The sequence below is a fragment of the Piliocolobus tephrosceles genome, chromosome 6, assembly GCF_002776525.5.
Source record: "Piliocolobus tephrosceles isolate RC106 chromosome 6, ASM277652v3, whole genome shotgun sequence".
NCBI classification, from domain to species: domain Eukaryota; kingdom Metazoa; phylum Chordata; class Mammalia; order Primates; family Cercopithecidae; genus Piliocolobus; species Piliocolobus tephrosceles.
In genome coordinates this window covers 36,181,602-36,197,639 of record NC_045439.1, presented here as the reverse complement: position 1 = coordinate 36,197,639, position 16,038 = coordinate 36,181,602, and the positions used below count along the sequence as shown (strand labels likewise).

The 16,038-nt window shown below is 37.6% G+C and overlaps 1 protein-coding gene across 1 annotated transcript in view; it reads right to left on the bottom strand.

Annotated features, from left to right (window-relative positions):
• Positions 1-4,423: 4,423 nt before the first annotated feature.
• The window catches only part of LOC111520254 (cytochrome c oxidase assembly protein COX16 homolog, mitochondrial), a 31,782-nt gene continuing 20,167 nt past the window's right edge, over positions 4,424-16,038 (bottom strand). The window contains exons 3-4 of the mRNA XM_023182867.3: positions 7,782-7,844; positions 4,424-4,803 (exon numbers count right to left, since the gene is read on the bottom strand). Coding sequence (XP_023038635.1) covers positions 4,687-4,803; positions 7,782-7,844 — 180 coding nt within the window. The 3' untranslated portion in view covers positions 4,424-4,686. The remainder of the gene's footprint in view (positions 4,804-7,781; positions 7,845-16,038) is intronic.

Below are 16,038 nucleotides of genomic sequence, written 5' to 3'. Positions count from 1 at the left end.
CCACCATCTGTAGTTTCCTGACTTTTTAATGATCGCCATTCTAACTGGTGTGAGATGGTATTTCATTGTGGTTTTGATTTGCATTTCTCTAATGACCAGTGATGATGAGATTTTTTTCATGTTTGTTGGCTGGATAAATGTCTTCTTTTGAGAAGTGTCTGTTCATATCCTTCGCCCACTTTTTGATGGAGTTTTTTTTTTCTTGTAAATTTAAGTTCTTTGTAGATTCTCGATATTAGCCCTTTGTCAGATGGATAGATTGCAAAAATATTCTCCCATTCTGTAGGTTGCCTGTTCACTCTGATGATCGTTTCTTTTGTGGTGCAGAAGCTCTTTAGTTTGATTAGATCCCATTTGTCAATTTTGGCTTTTGTTGCCATTGCTTTTGGTATTTTAGACATGAAATATTTGCCCTACCTAGGTTTTCTTCTAGGGTTTTTATGGTTTTAGGTCTTACATTTAAGTCTTTAATCCATCCTAACTTAATTTTTGTATAAAGTGTAAGAAAGGGGTTTGTTTTCTGCATATGGCTAGCCAGTTTTCCCAACACCATTTATTAAATAGGGAATCCTTTCCACATTGCTTGTTTTTGTCAGGTTTGTTACATACGTACACACATGCCATGGTGGTTTGCTGCACCTGTCAACCCCTCATCTACTTTAGGTATTTCTCCTAATGCTATCCTTCCCCTAGCCCTCCACCCAACAGGCTCTTGTGTGTGATGTTCCCAGCATCTGTAGTTTCCTGACTTTTTAATGATCGCCATTCTAATTGGCATGAGATGGTATCTCATTGTGGTTTTGATTTGCATTTCTGTAATGACCAGTGAGGATGAGCAGGAGGATTGCTTGAGCCAAGGAGTTTGAAACTACAGTGAGCTATGATTGTGGCATTGTACTCCAGCCTAGGTAACAGAGCAAGACCCTATCTCTAATGTATATATTCTTTTTTCTATTAAACACATTCAATTCTATAAACTTCCTTCAAAGCACCTCTTTTGCTGCATCCAACAGATTTGGTAAGGTTTATTTTCTATTTCATTTAGTGCAAAATATCTTTAATTTCTTTACATTTCATTACACATGTGTTATTTAGAAGAGTGTTGTTTAATCTGTGAGTACTTTGGAATTTTCTAGCTATCCTTCTGTCATTGATTTCTAGTTTAATTCCGTAGCAGTCTGAGGGCATACTCTGTGTGATTTTTATTCTTTCAAATCTGTTGAGGTGTGTTATGTGGGTGTCTGTCTTGATGAATGTTTTTGAACTTGAGAAGAATGCCTATTCTGTTGTTGTGGAGTACGCTTTAGATGTCAATTAGATACAGCTGATTGATGGTGCGCTTCAACTATGTCCTCAATGATTTTCTGCCTACTTGATTTGTCAATTGCTGATAAGAGGATTAAGTCTCTTTAAGTCTATTCATATATTTCTCATACATTTACATCTCTACCAGTTTTTGCTCATGTATTTTGCTGCTTTGTTTGGTGTATATACATTAAGAATTTTGTCTTTTTGGAGAGAATGGATCCCCTTTATCATTACGTAATGCCTTTCTTCTTCCATGATTTTCAGTGCTCTGAAGTCTGATTTGTCTGAGATTAATACAACTACTCAAACTTTCTTTTGATTAGTGTTAACATACTATATATACTTTTCTTCCTCTTTCTTCAGTTCTGTCCACTCTGTTGATGACCTCATCAAAGGCACTGTTCACTTGTTAGTTTTTTAATGCAAGAATTTCCTTTTAATTCTCCACTTCTTTGCTTTCATTGCCCATTTGTTCTTGCATGTTGTACACTTTTTCCTTCAGAGCTCTTAGCATATTAATCATATTTTAAATTCCCAGTGTGATCATTGCAATATCCCTGCCATGTCTGAATCTGATTCTTATGCTTGTTTTGTCTCTTCAAACTGTGCTTTTTGTCTTTCATTTTTGTTGAATGTTGGACATGATGTACTGGGTAAAACGAACTCGAGTGAATAGCCCTTCAGTGATGTGGTGGTAATATATGTGGTAGGGAGCATTCTGTAACTCCTATGATTAGGCTTCTTAGTAAGCCTAGGTCCCCGGACTGAACATTCACAAGTGTTTTTCAGTCTCCTCACCCCCATTTAGGTAAAACAGGAAGGTTGGAGGAGGCTGGAGTGGTTATTCCCCTTCCTCCAGTTGGCTAGGCACTGGTAAAACCCAATGTGATTAGGTTCTAGCAAGAGTTTACTTTGGGGCCAGGCTTACATTAAAGAAAACAGAATTCTCTGGGCATATTTCAGAATAGTTACTTTCACCTACACCTGCTAGGAGCACAAGGGGATTTTTCTCTGATATTCATTATGAAAATCAGGTGGGATTCTTAGAGGTAAAACTCACAAGTGTCCCTTCTCCAATCCACACACGGCTTGGCCTTCTCTTAAGAGATTTTCTCTCAATTAGTCCACGATCAGCCTCCAGGAAGTATTCAATTACCTTTAGGTATTCCTACCCAATGCTGGCTCCAGTGGCGGTTTCTGGGCAGGTGCTCCTCCAGGTAAACTATGATTTTCTGCACCTGCCTATGTCTCCAGTTTTCAGGGTGGTGGTTTGTTCTGTGACTTCAACTCAAAGTAAGAGTTTAGTTGTTCAGCTTTTTTCTTTGCTATGATGGGAATTAAATTTTTCAAACTTTTTACATGTCAAACTGGAAACCAGAATTCCCTTATGCTTTTAAAGAAACTGCCAATTTTCTAGACGAGTTGTACCATATTACATGATACCACCAATGTATTAGAGATTTCATTTCTCCACATCCTTGCCAGCATTTCATACTGTCACTAATTTTTTTTAGGTATTCTAATAGATGTGTAGTGATCTCAATGTAGTCTAAAACTGCATTTCCTTCATAGTGATGTCAAACATTCTTTTCAGAGCTAATTTGCCATCAGTGTATCCTCTGCAGTGAAATGTCTCTATGATTTTTGCCCATTTTCCAATTGGATTTTTTTTAACTGAGTTTACAGTTACTTATTCCAGATATGAGTCTTTTGCCAGATATGTGGTTTACATGTATTTTCTCTCAGTCTCTACATTTTTCATCCTTTTAACAGGGCCTTTGGCAAACAAAAGTTTGTAACATTGATGCGTCAATTTGTCAAGTTTTTCTTTTATGAATATTCTTTGGTAAGAGCTATTTAGTAAGTTGAAGCCTTTCTCCTGTGGTTTTTCAAGTTTTACACTTATTTTATGTTTAAATCAATGATCCTTTTATAAGTGACTTGTTTAATGAGTGAATAATAAGCGGAGACTCTTTTTTTTTTTCTCCTATGAAATCCAATTGTTCCCCCAGAAAACTATCTTATAAATCATGTCTATCACAAAGTATTATCACTAGATAATCAACTTAATTTACTTTTTGTTAAAACCAACTTGCTGAAAATACAAATTTTGACTAGGAGGAGAAAGGTGGAGTGGATTTATGATTTTATGGCAATTATAAGGGGAGTGTTTCAACGGAGACTTTAGGCAACTAGAACTCAGCATGAAACCAGAAAGTAGAAGCTGATAAAGACAGGGGTAAAAAGGAGAAAATGAGTTCAAAACAACTAACTTTCAGCCAGGCGCGGTGGCTCATGCCTGTAATCCCAGCACTTTGGGAGGCCGAGGTAGGCGGATCACGAGGGCAAGAGATGGAGACCATCCTGGCTAACATGGTGAAACCCCGTCTCTACTAAAAATACAAAAAATTAGCCAAATGTGACGGCATGTGCCTGTAGTTCCAGCTACTCAAGAGGCTGAGGCAGGAGAATGGCGTGAACCCGGGTGGCGGAGCTTGCAGTGAGCTGATATCGCGCCACTGCACTCCAGCCTGGGCGAACAGAGCGAGACTCTCTGTCTCAAAAAACAAAACAAAACAAAACAAAACAAAACAAAACAATCCTCAATTCTGTCCTTTTGTCTAGGGATCAGATCATTGCAAACGCCAAATTAAAACACAAAACAAAACAACAATAGACGGGAATTTTGCATGCAAATTATGCTAAGGTATAAAGCATATCTTAGTATTTCTCAAAATGTTCATCTGTGGATTTACTGAACAAATTTGTCATACCCGCTTATAATCATACACTACTTAATAATTTTTGACAACCATAAATAATATAATTTCCTTGACATGTTATCATTGTAATTATCAGGTGATGCTTTGGAGGCTGATTATCATACTATGTGAGGTATTACAAAGAAAATCAAGACTCTTAGCAGATTGTGATCATTTTTCTTTCCCTAATAGATGTGACAGAAAATTACTGCTTGATTTTACTGTGAGAATTTGGAGCCAGACCTACTGTCCTCATTAGGAATCAGAAATTACAATGAAGTATCAAAATGATGCCCTAGTGGCTATTGCAAAAGGAATACGTGGGTAGTTGGAGAGTGGAATACATGACTCTGTTTTGGAGCAGTATTTACATTTTTTATTTCAAGTTGTAAAATATACGTGACCAACACTGTTACTTTCATCCGCAGATGGAATAGCTGGGAAGTATAAAAACCTGTACATGACCTTTTATCAAGATTATTTGTCATCAAATTACCCATATCCAAGTTTCCATGGGCCTGGAATTTCCTTTCCACTTGATAGGGGTGTGTATTAGGAAGTCCAATTGATAACATTTTTATTTTTTTTTTTAAAAAGGAAAAGAGAATCAGCAGAGTCAAGTTGTCTTAGTCTTAAGGCTTTCTGGATTTCTTCCTTGGAGGACGTCAGGATCTTCCCAAGGCCTGGGTCCTCGAATATTCTTCCAGTCATCAAACTTGGAGTCTTTTATTTTCTATAGAACCGCAGAAAATTAAAGTATAAATATTAGTATAAGAGCCTTGTGGCTTTGATTAGGACACAATTAACTCAATGAATAAATGAGTAGAAAGTATCCGATAGGTCCTCAATTACAATTGTAACAAATAAATCAACTACAGTCATAATCATTGATGAAATGTCATCTTAAGATTTAGAACTTTTCTTGTTTTTATTGGTGTTAATGCCTATCTTACCCCACCTTAACCATAAAACTATTAAAATAGAGAAAGAGTCTTCATGCCTTATTTTTGAGAGGACAAGGAAAAGGCCAAAGCTGGGAAAACAAAAGTACAAGTCTGAAGGCTGATTCAGCACGATAATGACTGAAAGGATTATCAGGGATGATGGTAGAAAATAAGAAGAAAAGAACAAAGATGGAGACCCTAAAGTCTTCTATAAAAAAGAAAAGAGACCAAGATAATTTGTCTTATGTCTGGTCTTAGGAATGAAAAGACTTTTCCTACAGCTACCATAAGCAAAACACTTAAACACTTTTGGGCAACTGAAACTAGTTGCAACTACATTATGGATCATCCTACCTTCATTTAGTCTGAAGTACCTCTCAAGCACAAAAATAAAGGTGGAATAAAACGGGGAAAATAAATGTTTCTTCACCTTTCTCCTACTGACCACCACTCTGACATTAACTTTTACATATCTGCTGTTTTGGTTGTTCTGGAATAATTGAGTAAGACAGGAAAAAAAAAAAAAAAAGACTGAGAAAACACAGGATAGCTTATATCCAGAGACAGGGAAAATGATATAAATTTACTTTGACACTTGGATACTAAGCATTACTCTCTTACTAACTAGCTATATAATCTTTGGAAAGTGATTTAAGCCACCTGGGAATTAACTCTCTGATAAGTAACAGTGAAAAGGTTGGACCAAATAGTCTACATGGTTTCTTCAGCTCTCAGATTCTACAGGTCCTAGAAGAACTAGAAGGAATATCTACTCCCAGACAAACTCTCCATAGCATCACTACTGGTACAGCACTTGTAGAACTACAAGTTAGCAAGTTGAAGGATTTTTTTTAAAATCAATGGTAAAGTAGTAAATGAAAATACTGTTCACTTATAGTTTTACCAGGAGTCTGTATTACATATATACACGAAGGAATAAAATTCAACTAATTTAGCATGCAAAAAGAATTTAAAGTATTTTCAAGTATAGTTATGAAATGATCTAAAGTTATTAAAAGATTTTAATAAAGAATAATGGCCATTATCCAGGTAACATAAGATTATATACGCTTAACAGAATTGAAGAAAATTGTTAAATAACAAGTTCATGTAAAAGTGGTCTAGTCTTTACAGATCTTTGGTGAAGGAGATTCCTTGTAGAATTCTACAAAACATGCACAGTGGCTGAAGAATGGGCTGTGTAAATGTGCTGAGAAAAACCACCCAAGAAATAACACTTCACAGCCAACTGGCATAGGCTTGAGTGTGGAACGGCATGAAGAAATGCTGAGAAAAAACAGTGTCAAGAATATGGAGTTTTCAGGCCTGCCACAGTGGAGAACTTGCTTTTTTTTTTTTTTTTGAGACGGAGTCTTGCTCTGTCGCCCAGGCTGGAGTACAGTGACGCGATCTCGGCTCACTGCAAGCTCCGCTTCCCGGGTTCACGCCATTCTCCTGCCTCAGCCTCCCGAGTAGGTGAGACTATAGGCACCTGCCACTGCCCCCGGCTAATTTTTTGTATTTTTAGTAGAGACGGGGTTTCACTGTGGTCTCGATCTCCTGACCTCATGATCCGCCCGCCTCGGCCTCCCAAAGTGCTGGGATTACAGGCGTGAGCCACCACGCCCGGCCCAGTGGAGAACTTTCTTTTAACATTTTGTTGCTACGCTGACATCCACCTAAGACACCAAAAGGGCTGTTCTTCAGGAGTAAAAATTATGCCTGAGAATAAGATTTTCTTGAGATTCACCCCAACAAAGCTTCAAGCCAAGCCTTGACAAGATTCTCTGGGGAGACAGTTTGGAGATTAAGTCCCAAAAAGGGAGAAGGGTCAAGGAAAGATAGTAGCCCTTCAACAGATACTTCCCTACAAAGCACAAAATGAAGTTCAAGGTGATTAGCCAACAATTAAATTGTCTGCTAAAACAAAAATCAACACTCTTCAGAATTTTCTTCAGTGTAGTATTCACAATGACTACCTTTCGATACAAAATGACCAGAGATACAAAGAAACAGGAAAATATAATCCAGTCAAAAAAATTACAAACTCTAAGACATGAAGAACATCCCACCTCACCACATCCCATAATATAGTGTGCTATTAAACTCCTTGATTTTTGCTAATTAGATGGGTGAAAAGTGATACCTCATTACACTCTGACATTCCTATTATGATAAATTGAGCATCTCTTCATATGTTTAAGAATGATACTTACTTCCTTTTGTCCAAAAGTTTTACATGCTATGCTTTCCCATGTTCTTACTGAACAAATGAATTGTTGAACTTTTCACATTGATTTGGAGATGGTCTTCATATTTAAGTAAATTAATGTGCCATGATAAGATTAAACTATATTTGTAGGATTTCTCATATAACTTGTGACTTCATATACCTTTTTTTAGTCTGAACTTTTGAATTTGTATGTATGAACCCATTAATCTTTACTTTTAGAGCTTCTGGGTTTTATATCACATTTAAATAGGCTTTTTTGACTCAAGACAACAAACAAAATTCCCCATTTATATTCTCCTAGTACTTTTAGCATTTTGCTTTTTACTTTTAAATTCTTCATCCATCTGGAATTTATTTATTTGTAGTATATTAAGTATGGATCCATCTTTATTTTCTTTTCAAATGACTATACAGTTTATCAAAATACTATATATTCAAGATAATTTTTTTCTGTACTATTAATACTTTTATTTTAAGGCAGATAAAACCAGTAACTGATTGTTATAAGACAGAAACTATATTAACATACTGTACCTCATATTCTGACTCTAAAGATATTTTATTCTCTTTCAGTTTTTTTTCAAGCTCAGGATCCATCTGTAGAAAAGGAAAAAGGTAGTAAGTTATCGAAGTCTGTTAGACTCAATTTTCAATTTTAAGTTATAGAGGAGATGGCTGAAATAGTATGGCCAAATACAAACACATGGCAAAATCTCCACCATCTACTCTGATCACATAATGATAACTAATGTACTACTGCCACCATTATTCAACTAACAAGAGTTAATATCTACTGATTACTTGTTATGTGACAGGCATTTTGACATTTACTGTCTTGTTTCATCCTCACAAAATCTATGAGATACGTATTAACTTTATCTGTATTATCATATGTAAGGAATATGGGACATGCGGGGTTTGAATAACATGTCAAACAGGCAGAGCTTGGCTTTGAGTAATGGTTCTTTGCCTACAGAGTTCACACTATTAACCACCAACCTAAATTATATTACGGAGAAATAACATAAAAATACTAATATAATGCTGCACTTGAAAACAAACAGGAATACCTTCCATGGGCCAGAAGTAGGTACCTACAAAAAAAAAAAAAAAAAAAAAAATCCATAGAGGTAAAAAGGAGCTAATGCTATATTACCTGTATAAAAAGTCTTTTCTGTGTGTGGCAAAGCCTTCAGGAAAGAAGAGTATGATGGCTGAAATTAATAAACAACAACTACAAAAAAGCAAAGATCAAGTAAGTAAAATAAAAGCATAACCAGAGGATTTCACTGGAATAATGGATGAAGAGATAAAGATGAGATGAATGAAAAAAAGTATTTTACAAAAGCTAGACCTAAAAGTTCTAACACATAGCTAATAGGAGTTCCAGAATTAGAAAATAAAGAAAAGGGAGGGAGAGCAATAACTAACTAAAAATAGCAAAGAATGCCCCACTACATAGCAGTGAGTCCTCAGACTGAAAGAACACAGTAAGAAATAAGCACAACAAAACAAAAACATTTTTAATCAAAGTGAAATTGATTAAGAGAAAAAAGAGAAATCACAAAGAGTATCTAGATGAAAAGGTCAACAGCACAAATTCTGTAGACAATAAAGAGATAGTATTAAAATATGAGTAATTTTATGCCATTAATTTGAAAACTTAGACAAAAATGGACAGATTAATAGAAAAATACAACTTTCCAAAACTGACAAAGGAAGAATAGACAACTTGAATAGTTTTACAATCTATAAAGAATTAAATCTATAATTAATAACCTCACACAAAGAAAACTCCTGGGTCACATGGCTGTGTCAGTGAATTATCCCAAGGAAGAAATAATGCCAATGTAACAAATATTCTGTATGAGTTATGTGGTAAGCATAACCCTGATAACAAATTTCACAAGAAAATTAAAATAGCAGGCCAGTTTCATATATGAACACAAATGCAGAATTCTTAAATAGTGTAAAAAGAATTCAGCAACATACCAAAAAGATAGCATACCATAATCAAGTTGAATTTATTCCAGAAAGGCAGAGTTAATTTGGAAATCACAATGTAATTTGCAAATAAACTAATGCGACAGAACAGAGAATCCTGAAGCAGACTTAAAAACTTATATGAACAGCTGATTTATGACAAATTAGGCACAGAAGAGCAGTCAGGAAACAATGCTATTGTCAGTATATGATGACTGCACAATTTCTTATCTATTAATATTAGAGAATATATTCCTCACATCACATACAAAAAAAGAAAAAAATCAATTCCAAATAGAATGTAGACCCAAACATGAAAGGCAAAATTCAAAACTCTTGGTAATTCACATAGAAAAATATTTATACTTTGGAGTAAGGAAAATGTTTCTTAAAAGAAAAAAAAATCATAAAGTAAAAGAGGAATAAAATATAGTGTATTAAACTTTTTTTTTTTTGACATGGGAATCTCACTCTGTCACCAGGCTGGAGTGCAGTGGCACGATCTTGGCTCACTGCAACCACTGCCCCCTGGGTTCAAGCAATTCCTCTGCTTCAGCCTCCTGAGTAGCTAGGACTACAGGCACGTGCCACTACGCCCGGCTAATTTTTTGTATTTTAGTAGAGACAGGGTTTCACCATGTTGGCTAGGATGGTCTTGATCTCCTGACCTCATGATCCACCCACCTCGGCCTCCCAAAGTGCTGGGATTACAGGTGTGAGCCACCGTGCCCAGCCAACTGTATTAAACTTAAGAAAATTTGTTCATCAAAAGATACCATTAAGAAAGTGAAGACTGAGGCTGAGACGGGCGGATCACGAGGTCAGAAGATCGAGACCATCCTGGTCTACACGGTGAAACCCCGTCTCTACTGAAAAAATACAAACAAACTAGCCGGGCGAGGTGGCGGGTGCCTGTAGTCCCAGCTACTCGGGAGGCTGAGGCAGGAGAATGGCGTAAACCCCGGAGGCGGAGCTTGCAGTGAGCTGAGATCCGACCACTGCACTCCAGCCTGGGCGACAGAGCGAGACTCCGTCTCAAAAAAAAAAAAAAAAAAAAAAGAAAGAAAGTGAAGACTAAAAGTTTTATAATCTGGCATGCATAAAAAAACTCCTAAAAAATAGTAGGAAAAACCCCAATAATCCAGTAGAAAAAAATGAGGAAGAGGCCTCAATAGACATATCACAAAAATGAATATACAAAATAGAATATAAAAATGGCCAACAGACATATAAAAAGTGATTAACTTCATCAGTCACCATGGAAAATTTAAATTCACCTCATAATTAGCAATTCATAACACACCCACCAGAATGATTTTAAAAAACAAAACAAAATTAAACTGACAATACAAAGTATTTGCAGCCTTAACGATAAATTGCTGGTAACAATATAGACGGATGGTCATTCTGAAAAACAGTTTGGAGGCCGGGCGCGGTGGCTCAAGCCTGTAATCCCAGCACTTTGGGAGGCCGAGACGGGCGGATCACGAGGTCAGGAGATCGAGACCATCCTGGCTAACACGGTGAAACCCCGTCTCTACTAAAAAATACAAAAAACTAGCCGGGCGAGGTGGCGGGCGCCTGTAGCCCCAGCTACTAGGGAGGCTGAGGCAGGAGAATGGCGTAAACCTGGGAGGCGGAGCTTGCAGTGAGCTGAGATCCGGCCACTGCACTCCAGCCTGGGCGACAGAGCGAGACTCCGTCTCAAAAAAAAAAAAAAAAAAGAAAAAAAAAAAGAAAAACAGTTTGGAACTATCAAATAAAATTGAAGTATGATACAACACCCTATAATCTAGCAATTCCTTTTTGTACATGTACAAGAGAAAAGCATACAAGAATGGAATGTTCAGGATGTCACCAAGATGGCAGAATAGAAGGTAACCTGCTCATATCCCCCCATAGCAACAAGAATCCTGCACCTATCCACAGTAAAAAGTCTCTCTGCAGGAGCCTCAGAATTCAGGTAGGAGGTTGTCAAACCCTGATGGAGCCAAAGACCTAGGAAAGTTGTTTTGAATGCATTCACACCTAGGTGGATGATTCACTGAGCTTGCTTCTAAGTTCAAGCCTGGAAAACAGCCCAGTCCTTCAAGGGGCTTAGCTAACAGCCCCATTTGGCCTTCAGTCTACAACCAAAACCAGCTGCCAAGAGGTCCAGAAGGAATCACACATGCTAGTGACTTAGCAGAAAGGCTTGTCTGCCTGCTGATATTGGTCTTGACAGTAAGCCTGAAAGTGGCCCTGTGGCTCTGCTCCAACCTTCAGCTGGAGGTCCCAGCTCAGAGCTGTTTACACAAGGACCCAAAGGGAGACTCAACCATATCTGGCAGCCCAAGAGTATAGGCCTCCCCAGTGGGCTTGCCAACCTCCTGTCACAGCAGATCCTGAGGGGGCCCAGCCTCAGCTGCTGCCCCTCTTGCTGTAGTTGAGAAACGATCCTGTCTGTGCAGGATCCTCCAGGGAGACAAGTGCCCCACTTGAGCCAACAAGATCCAGCTCTCTAGCCTCCAGGCCACAGCAGATCCCAGGGGGGCCCAGTCTCAGCTCCAGCCTCTCCTGCCACAGTTGGGGAACTATCCTGTCTGTCTAGGGACCTGGTGGGAAATGCACACCCACCTGAGCCAATGTGACAGGCATGCCATCCTCTCTTCTACAGTAGATCCCAAGGCAGCTCAGTCTCAGCTTCAGCCCCTCCTGTGGAAGTTGAGGAACTACCCCACTGATGCAGTGACCTGCCAAGTGACATATGCTCATCTGTGGCAATGAGAGGGGGTCATCAGCCTCCCCACAGCAGATCCAAAAGGGGTCCAGTCTCAACTCCAGTTCCTTTTGCTACAGTCAAGAACCCATCCTGCCTATGCAGACAGCTGTTGGGAGGCATGCTTGTCTGGGGCACTGAGACAGTCTTCTGGACTCAAGTACCTGGTCAGCATTCCCACACAGCCCCAGTACCTACCTTGGATCTTCCACAGATCCATTTGGGCCAGAAAGCCATGCCAACCTTGGAGCCCTCATGAGACTCATGGCAAGCCTCGGCTTTGAGCACTCTCTAGTGCTGAGGCAGCTCAAGTTGTCATAGGCTCAGAGAAGACAACAGTCAGTGTGCTTAGAATCCCTGGAAAACCCTCTGAAGAAGGACAGGCACAAACAAAACCAGACTGCACAGACTAAGATAAATACAGAGGCTCTCAATGCACATAAATTGTCACATTTCTTCGAGTATCAGAAACCTTTAGGAAAATATGACTTCATCAAATGGACAAAATAAGGCACTGGAGACCAACCCTAAAATGATGGAGATGTGTAATCTTTCAGACAAAGAACTGAAAATGGCTGTTTCAAGGAAGTTAAATAAACTTCACTAAAAGACAGAGAACCATTTAGAAATTTATCGAGAAATTGAACAGAGAAGTTGAAATAATTTTTAAAAAATCAAACAGAAATCCTGGAGCTGAAAAATACAATGAATGAAACAAAAAATGCACTACAAAGCATCAATGGAAAAATTCAGCAAACAGATGAAAGATCAATAAGCTCAAAGAGAAACTATTTGAAAATACACAGTAAGAAGAGAAAAAAGGAAAAAGAATGAAAGTAATAAACAGCTTACAGGATCTATGGAACAACTTAAAAACAGCAAATATTCAGGTTATTGGAGTTAAAGTGGGAACTAAGAAAGACGAAGGAGCAGAAAGCTTACTGAAAGAAATAATAACAGAAAACTTTCTAAACCTGGAGAAATATATAAATATCTGGGTAAAGCAAGGTAAAATGTCACCAGTCAGATTCAGCCCAAATAATACCCCAAGACATATTATAATCAAACTCTCAAACACCAAAGTCAAAGATAAGATACTAAAAGTAACAAGAGAAGTGAAGCAAATTATATGAGTGACATCCATATTCCTGGCAGCAGACTTCTTAGCAGAAACTTTATAGGCCAGAAGAGAGTGGGACAATATATTTAGAGTGCTGAGGAGAACAAACAAACTAAAATACTGTTAACAACCAAAAATACTATATCCAGCAAAGTTATCCTTCAGAAATGGAGACGACTGCCAAACAAAAGCAGAGGGAATTTATTGCTACTAGACCTGTCCCAAAAGAAATGCTAAAGAGAGTTCTTCAAACTAAAAGATAAGAACACTGCATGATATACTAATACTGCAATCCTAATGTTTAGACTACTTTTATCTTTAGTAAGAAGACAAAACTATTAAAAATAGTAACTGCAACAATTTGCTAAGAGATTGGCAATATAAAAATGTAAATTGTGGCCAGGCACAGTGGCTCACATCTGTAATCCCAGCATCCTGGGAGGCTGAGGTGGGTGGATCACTTGAGGTCAGGAGTTCAAGACCAGCCTGGTCAACATGGCAAAACCCCATCTCTACTAAAATTACAAAAATTAGTTGGGTGTGGTGGTGTGCACCTGTAGTCCCAGCTACTTGGGAGTCTGAGGCAGCAGAATCACTTGGAAGGCGGAAGTTGCAGTGAGCCGAGATTGCACCACTGCACTCCAGCCTAGGCAACAAAGCAAGACTCCATCTCAAAAATAAATAAATAAATAAATTGTAACATCAAAAATTCAAATTGTTAGAGGAAAGAGAGTTAATGTGTATAGGTTTTTATTTTGGTTTTTCTTTTTCTATAATCACAGTTAAGTTGGTATCCATTTCAAATAAGTTGTTATATCTATAGGAGGTTTTCTGTAAGCCTCGTGGTAACGCAAAGCAAAAATCCATAACAGATACACTAAAAATAAAAAAGCAACAAATTAAAATATACTACCAGATAAAAATCACTTAATCACATAAAAAGTAAGGAATGAAAAAAGGAAGCGAGGGGTTATACAACTAGAAAACGAGCAACAAAATGGCAGTAGTAAGGCCTTACTTATCAATAATAACACTGAATGTAAATGGACTACACTCTCCAGTTAGAAAACATAGAGTGGCTCACTGAATCAAAATATAACACCCAAGTATATGCTGCCTATAAGAAATTCACCTCATCTATAAAGATGCACATAAACTGGAAGTGAAGAAATAGAAAAAGATATTCCACGGAAATGAAAACCAAAAAAAGAACAGAAGTAGCTACACTTGTATCAGATAAAACAGACTTTAAGTCAAAAACTAAAAAGAGAATGAAGGAAATTATATAATGATAAAGCAGTCAATTCAGCAATAGAATGTAACAATAGTAAATATATATGTACCCAACACCTGAGCACCCAAATATACAAAGCAAATATTAACAAATCTAAAGGGAGACAGACTGCAATACATAATATTGGGGGATTTCAACACCCTACTTTTGGTGATGGACAGATCGTCCAAGTACAAAATCAACAAAGACACAGTAAAGTTAAACTATACCCTAGACCAAATGGACCTAAGACAAATTTACAGAATGTGTCATCCAACTGCTGCAGAATACACATTTTTCTCATCAGCACATAGAATATTCTCCAGGATACACCATATGTTAGGCCACAAAACAAGTCTCAACAAATTCAAAACAGTATCAATCATATCAAGTGTCTATTCTGACCAAAACAGAATAAAAGTAGAAATCAATAACAAGAAGAACTTTGGAAGCTGTACAAATACATGGAAATTATACACAATGCTCCTGAACGACCAAAGAGTTAAAAAAAAAAAAAAATTAAGGACCAAATTTTAAAAATTTATTGAAACAAATAAAAATGGAAACATATGAACATAGCTATGCTCATTTGTTTACCTTTGTCTATGACTGCCTTTGTACTACAACAGTTACTATCTGGCTCTTTACATGAAAAGCTTACTGATCCCTGACTTAGATTTGAAGCACAGATGAACTTCACATATATAATATTGAATAAAAGAAGTCAGCACAAAAGAATATATATAATTCCGCTGATATAAAATTCAGAACAAAGAAAATTAATCAAAAGGTTTTGGGATGTATTCTAAGATGATAAAAACCAAGGAAGTGATTACTATAAAAAGCACAGTAGGGCTGGGTGTGGTGGCTCATGCCTGTAATCCCAGCACTTTGGGAGGCTGAGGTGGGCGGATCATGAGGTCAGGAGATCAAGACCATCTCGGCTAACACAGTGAAACCCTGTCTCTGCTAAAAATACAAAAAAATAGCTGGGTGCGGTGGCTTGCACCTGTAGTCCCAGCTACTCGGGAGGCTGAGGCAGGGGAATCGCTTGAACCCAAGAGGTGGAGGCTGCAGTGAGCCAAGATCGCACCACTGCACTCCAGTGACACTCTGGGTGACGGTGCACTCTGGGTGACAGAGTAAGAGTGATTGCACCAGTGCACTCTGGGTGACAGAGTAAGAGTTCATCTCAAAAACAAAAACAAAAACAAAAAACAAAGCACAGTAGTGTTTATCTTAGGGGCAAGAGGAAGGCATGGAGCAGCAGGAGGAGAGATTAGGAAACACAACACAGAATGTGTCTGGAGTGCTAACAGTTTTTACTTTTTGACACAGATGGCGGTTACTTGGGATTTCAGTTTATGATAATTTATTAAATTGTACATGTATGTTCAATACACTCCTTGGTTTCTGTATTGTGTTTCACAACAAAACAACTTAGATAAATAAAAATAAAATAATGAATTACTATATTAATAATTGCATGTATGTAAAAGGGATAAAACACAAACCTATAATACAAGTTAACTTCCTCATATGCTTTCAACTAAGAAAACAGCAAATGACCTACTGCTGGTGGGCACGAGGAACTGACTGTATTATTGAGAGATGTATCTGTACTTTGTGTGATTTAAAATAAATATTCAGTGCTAAT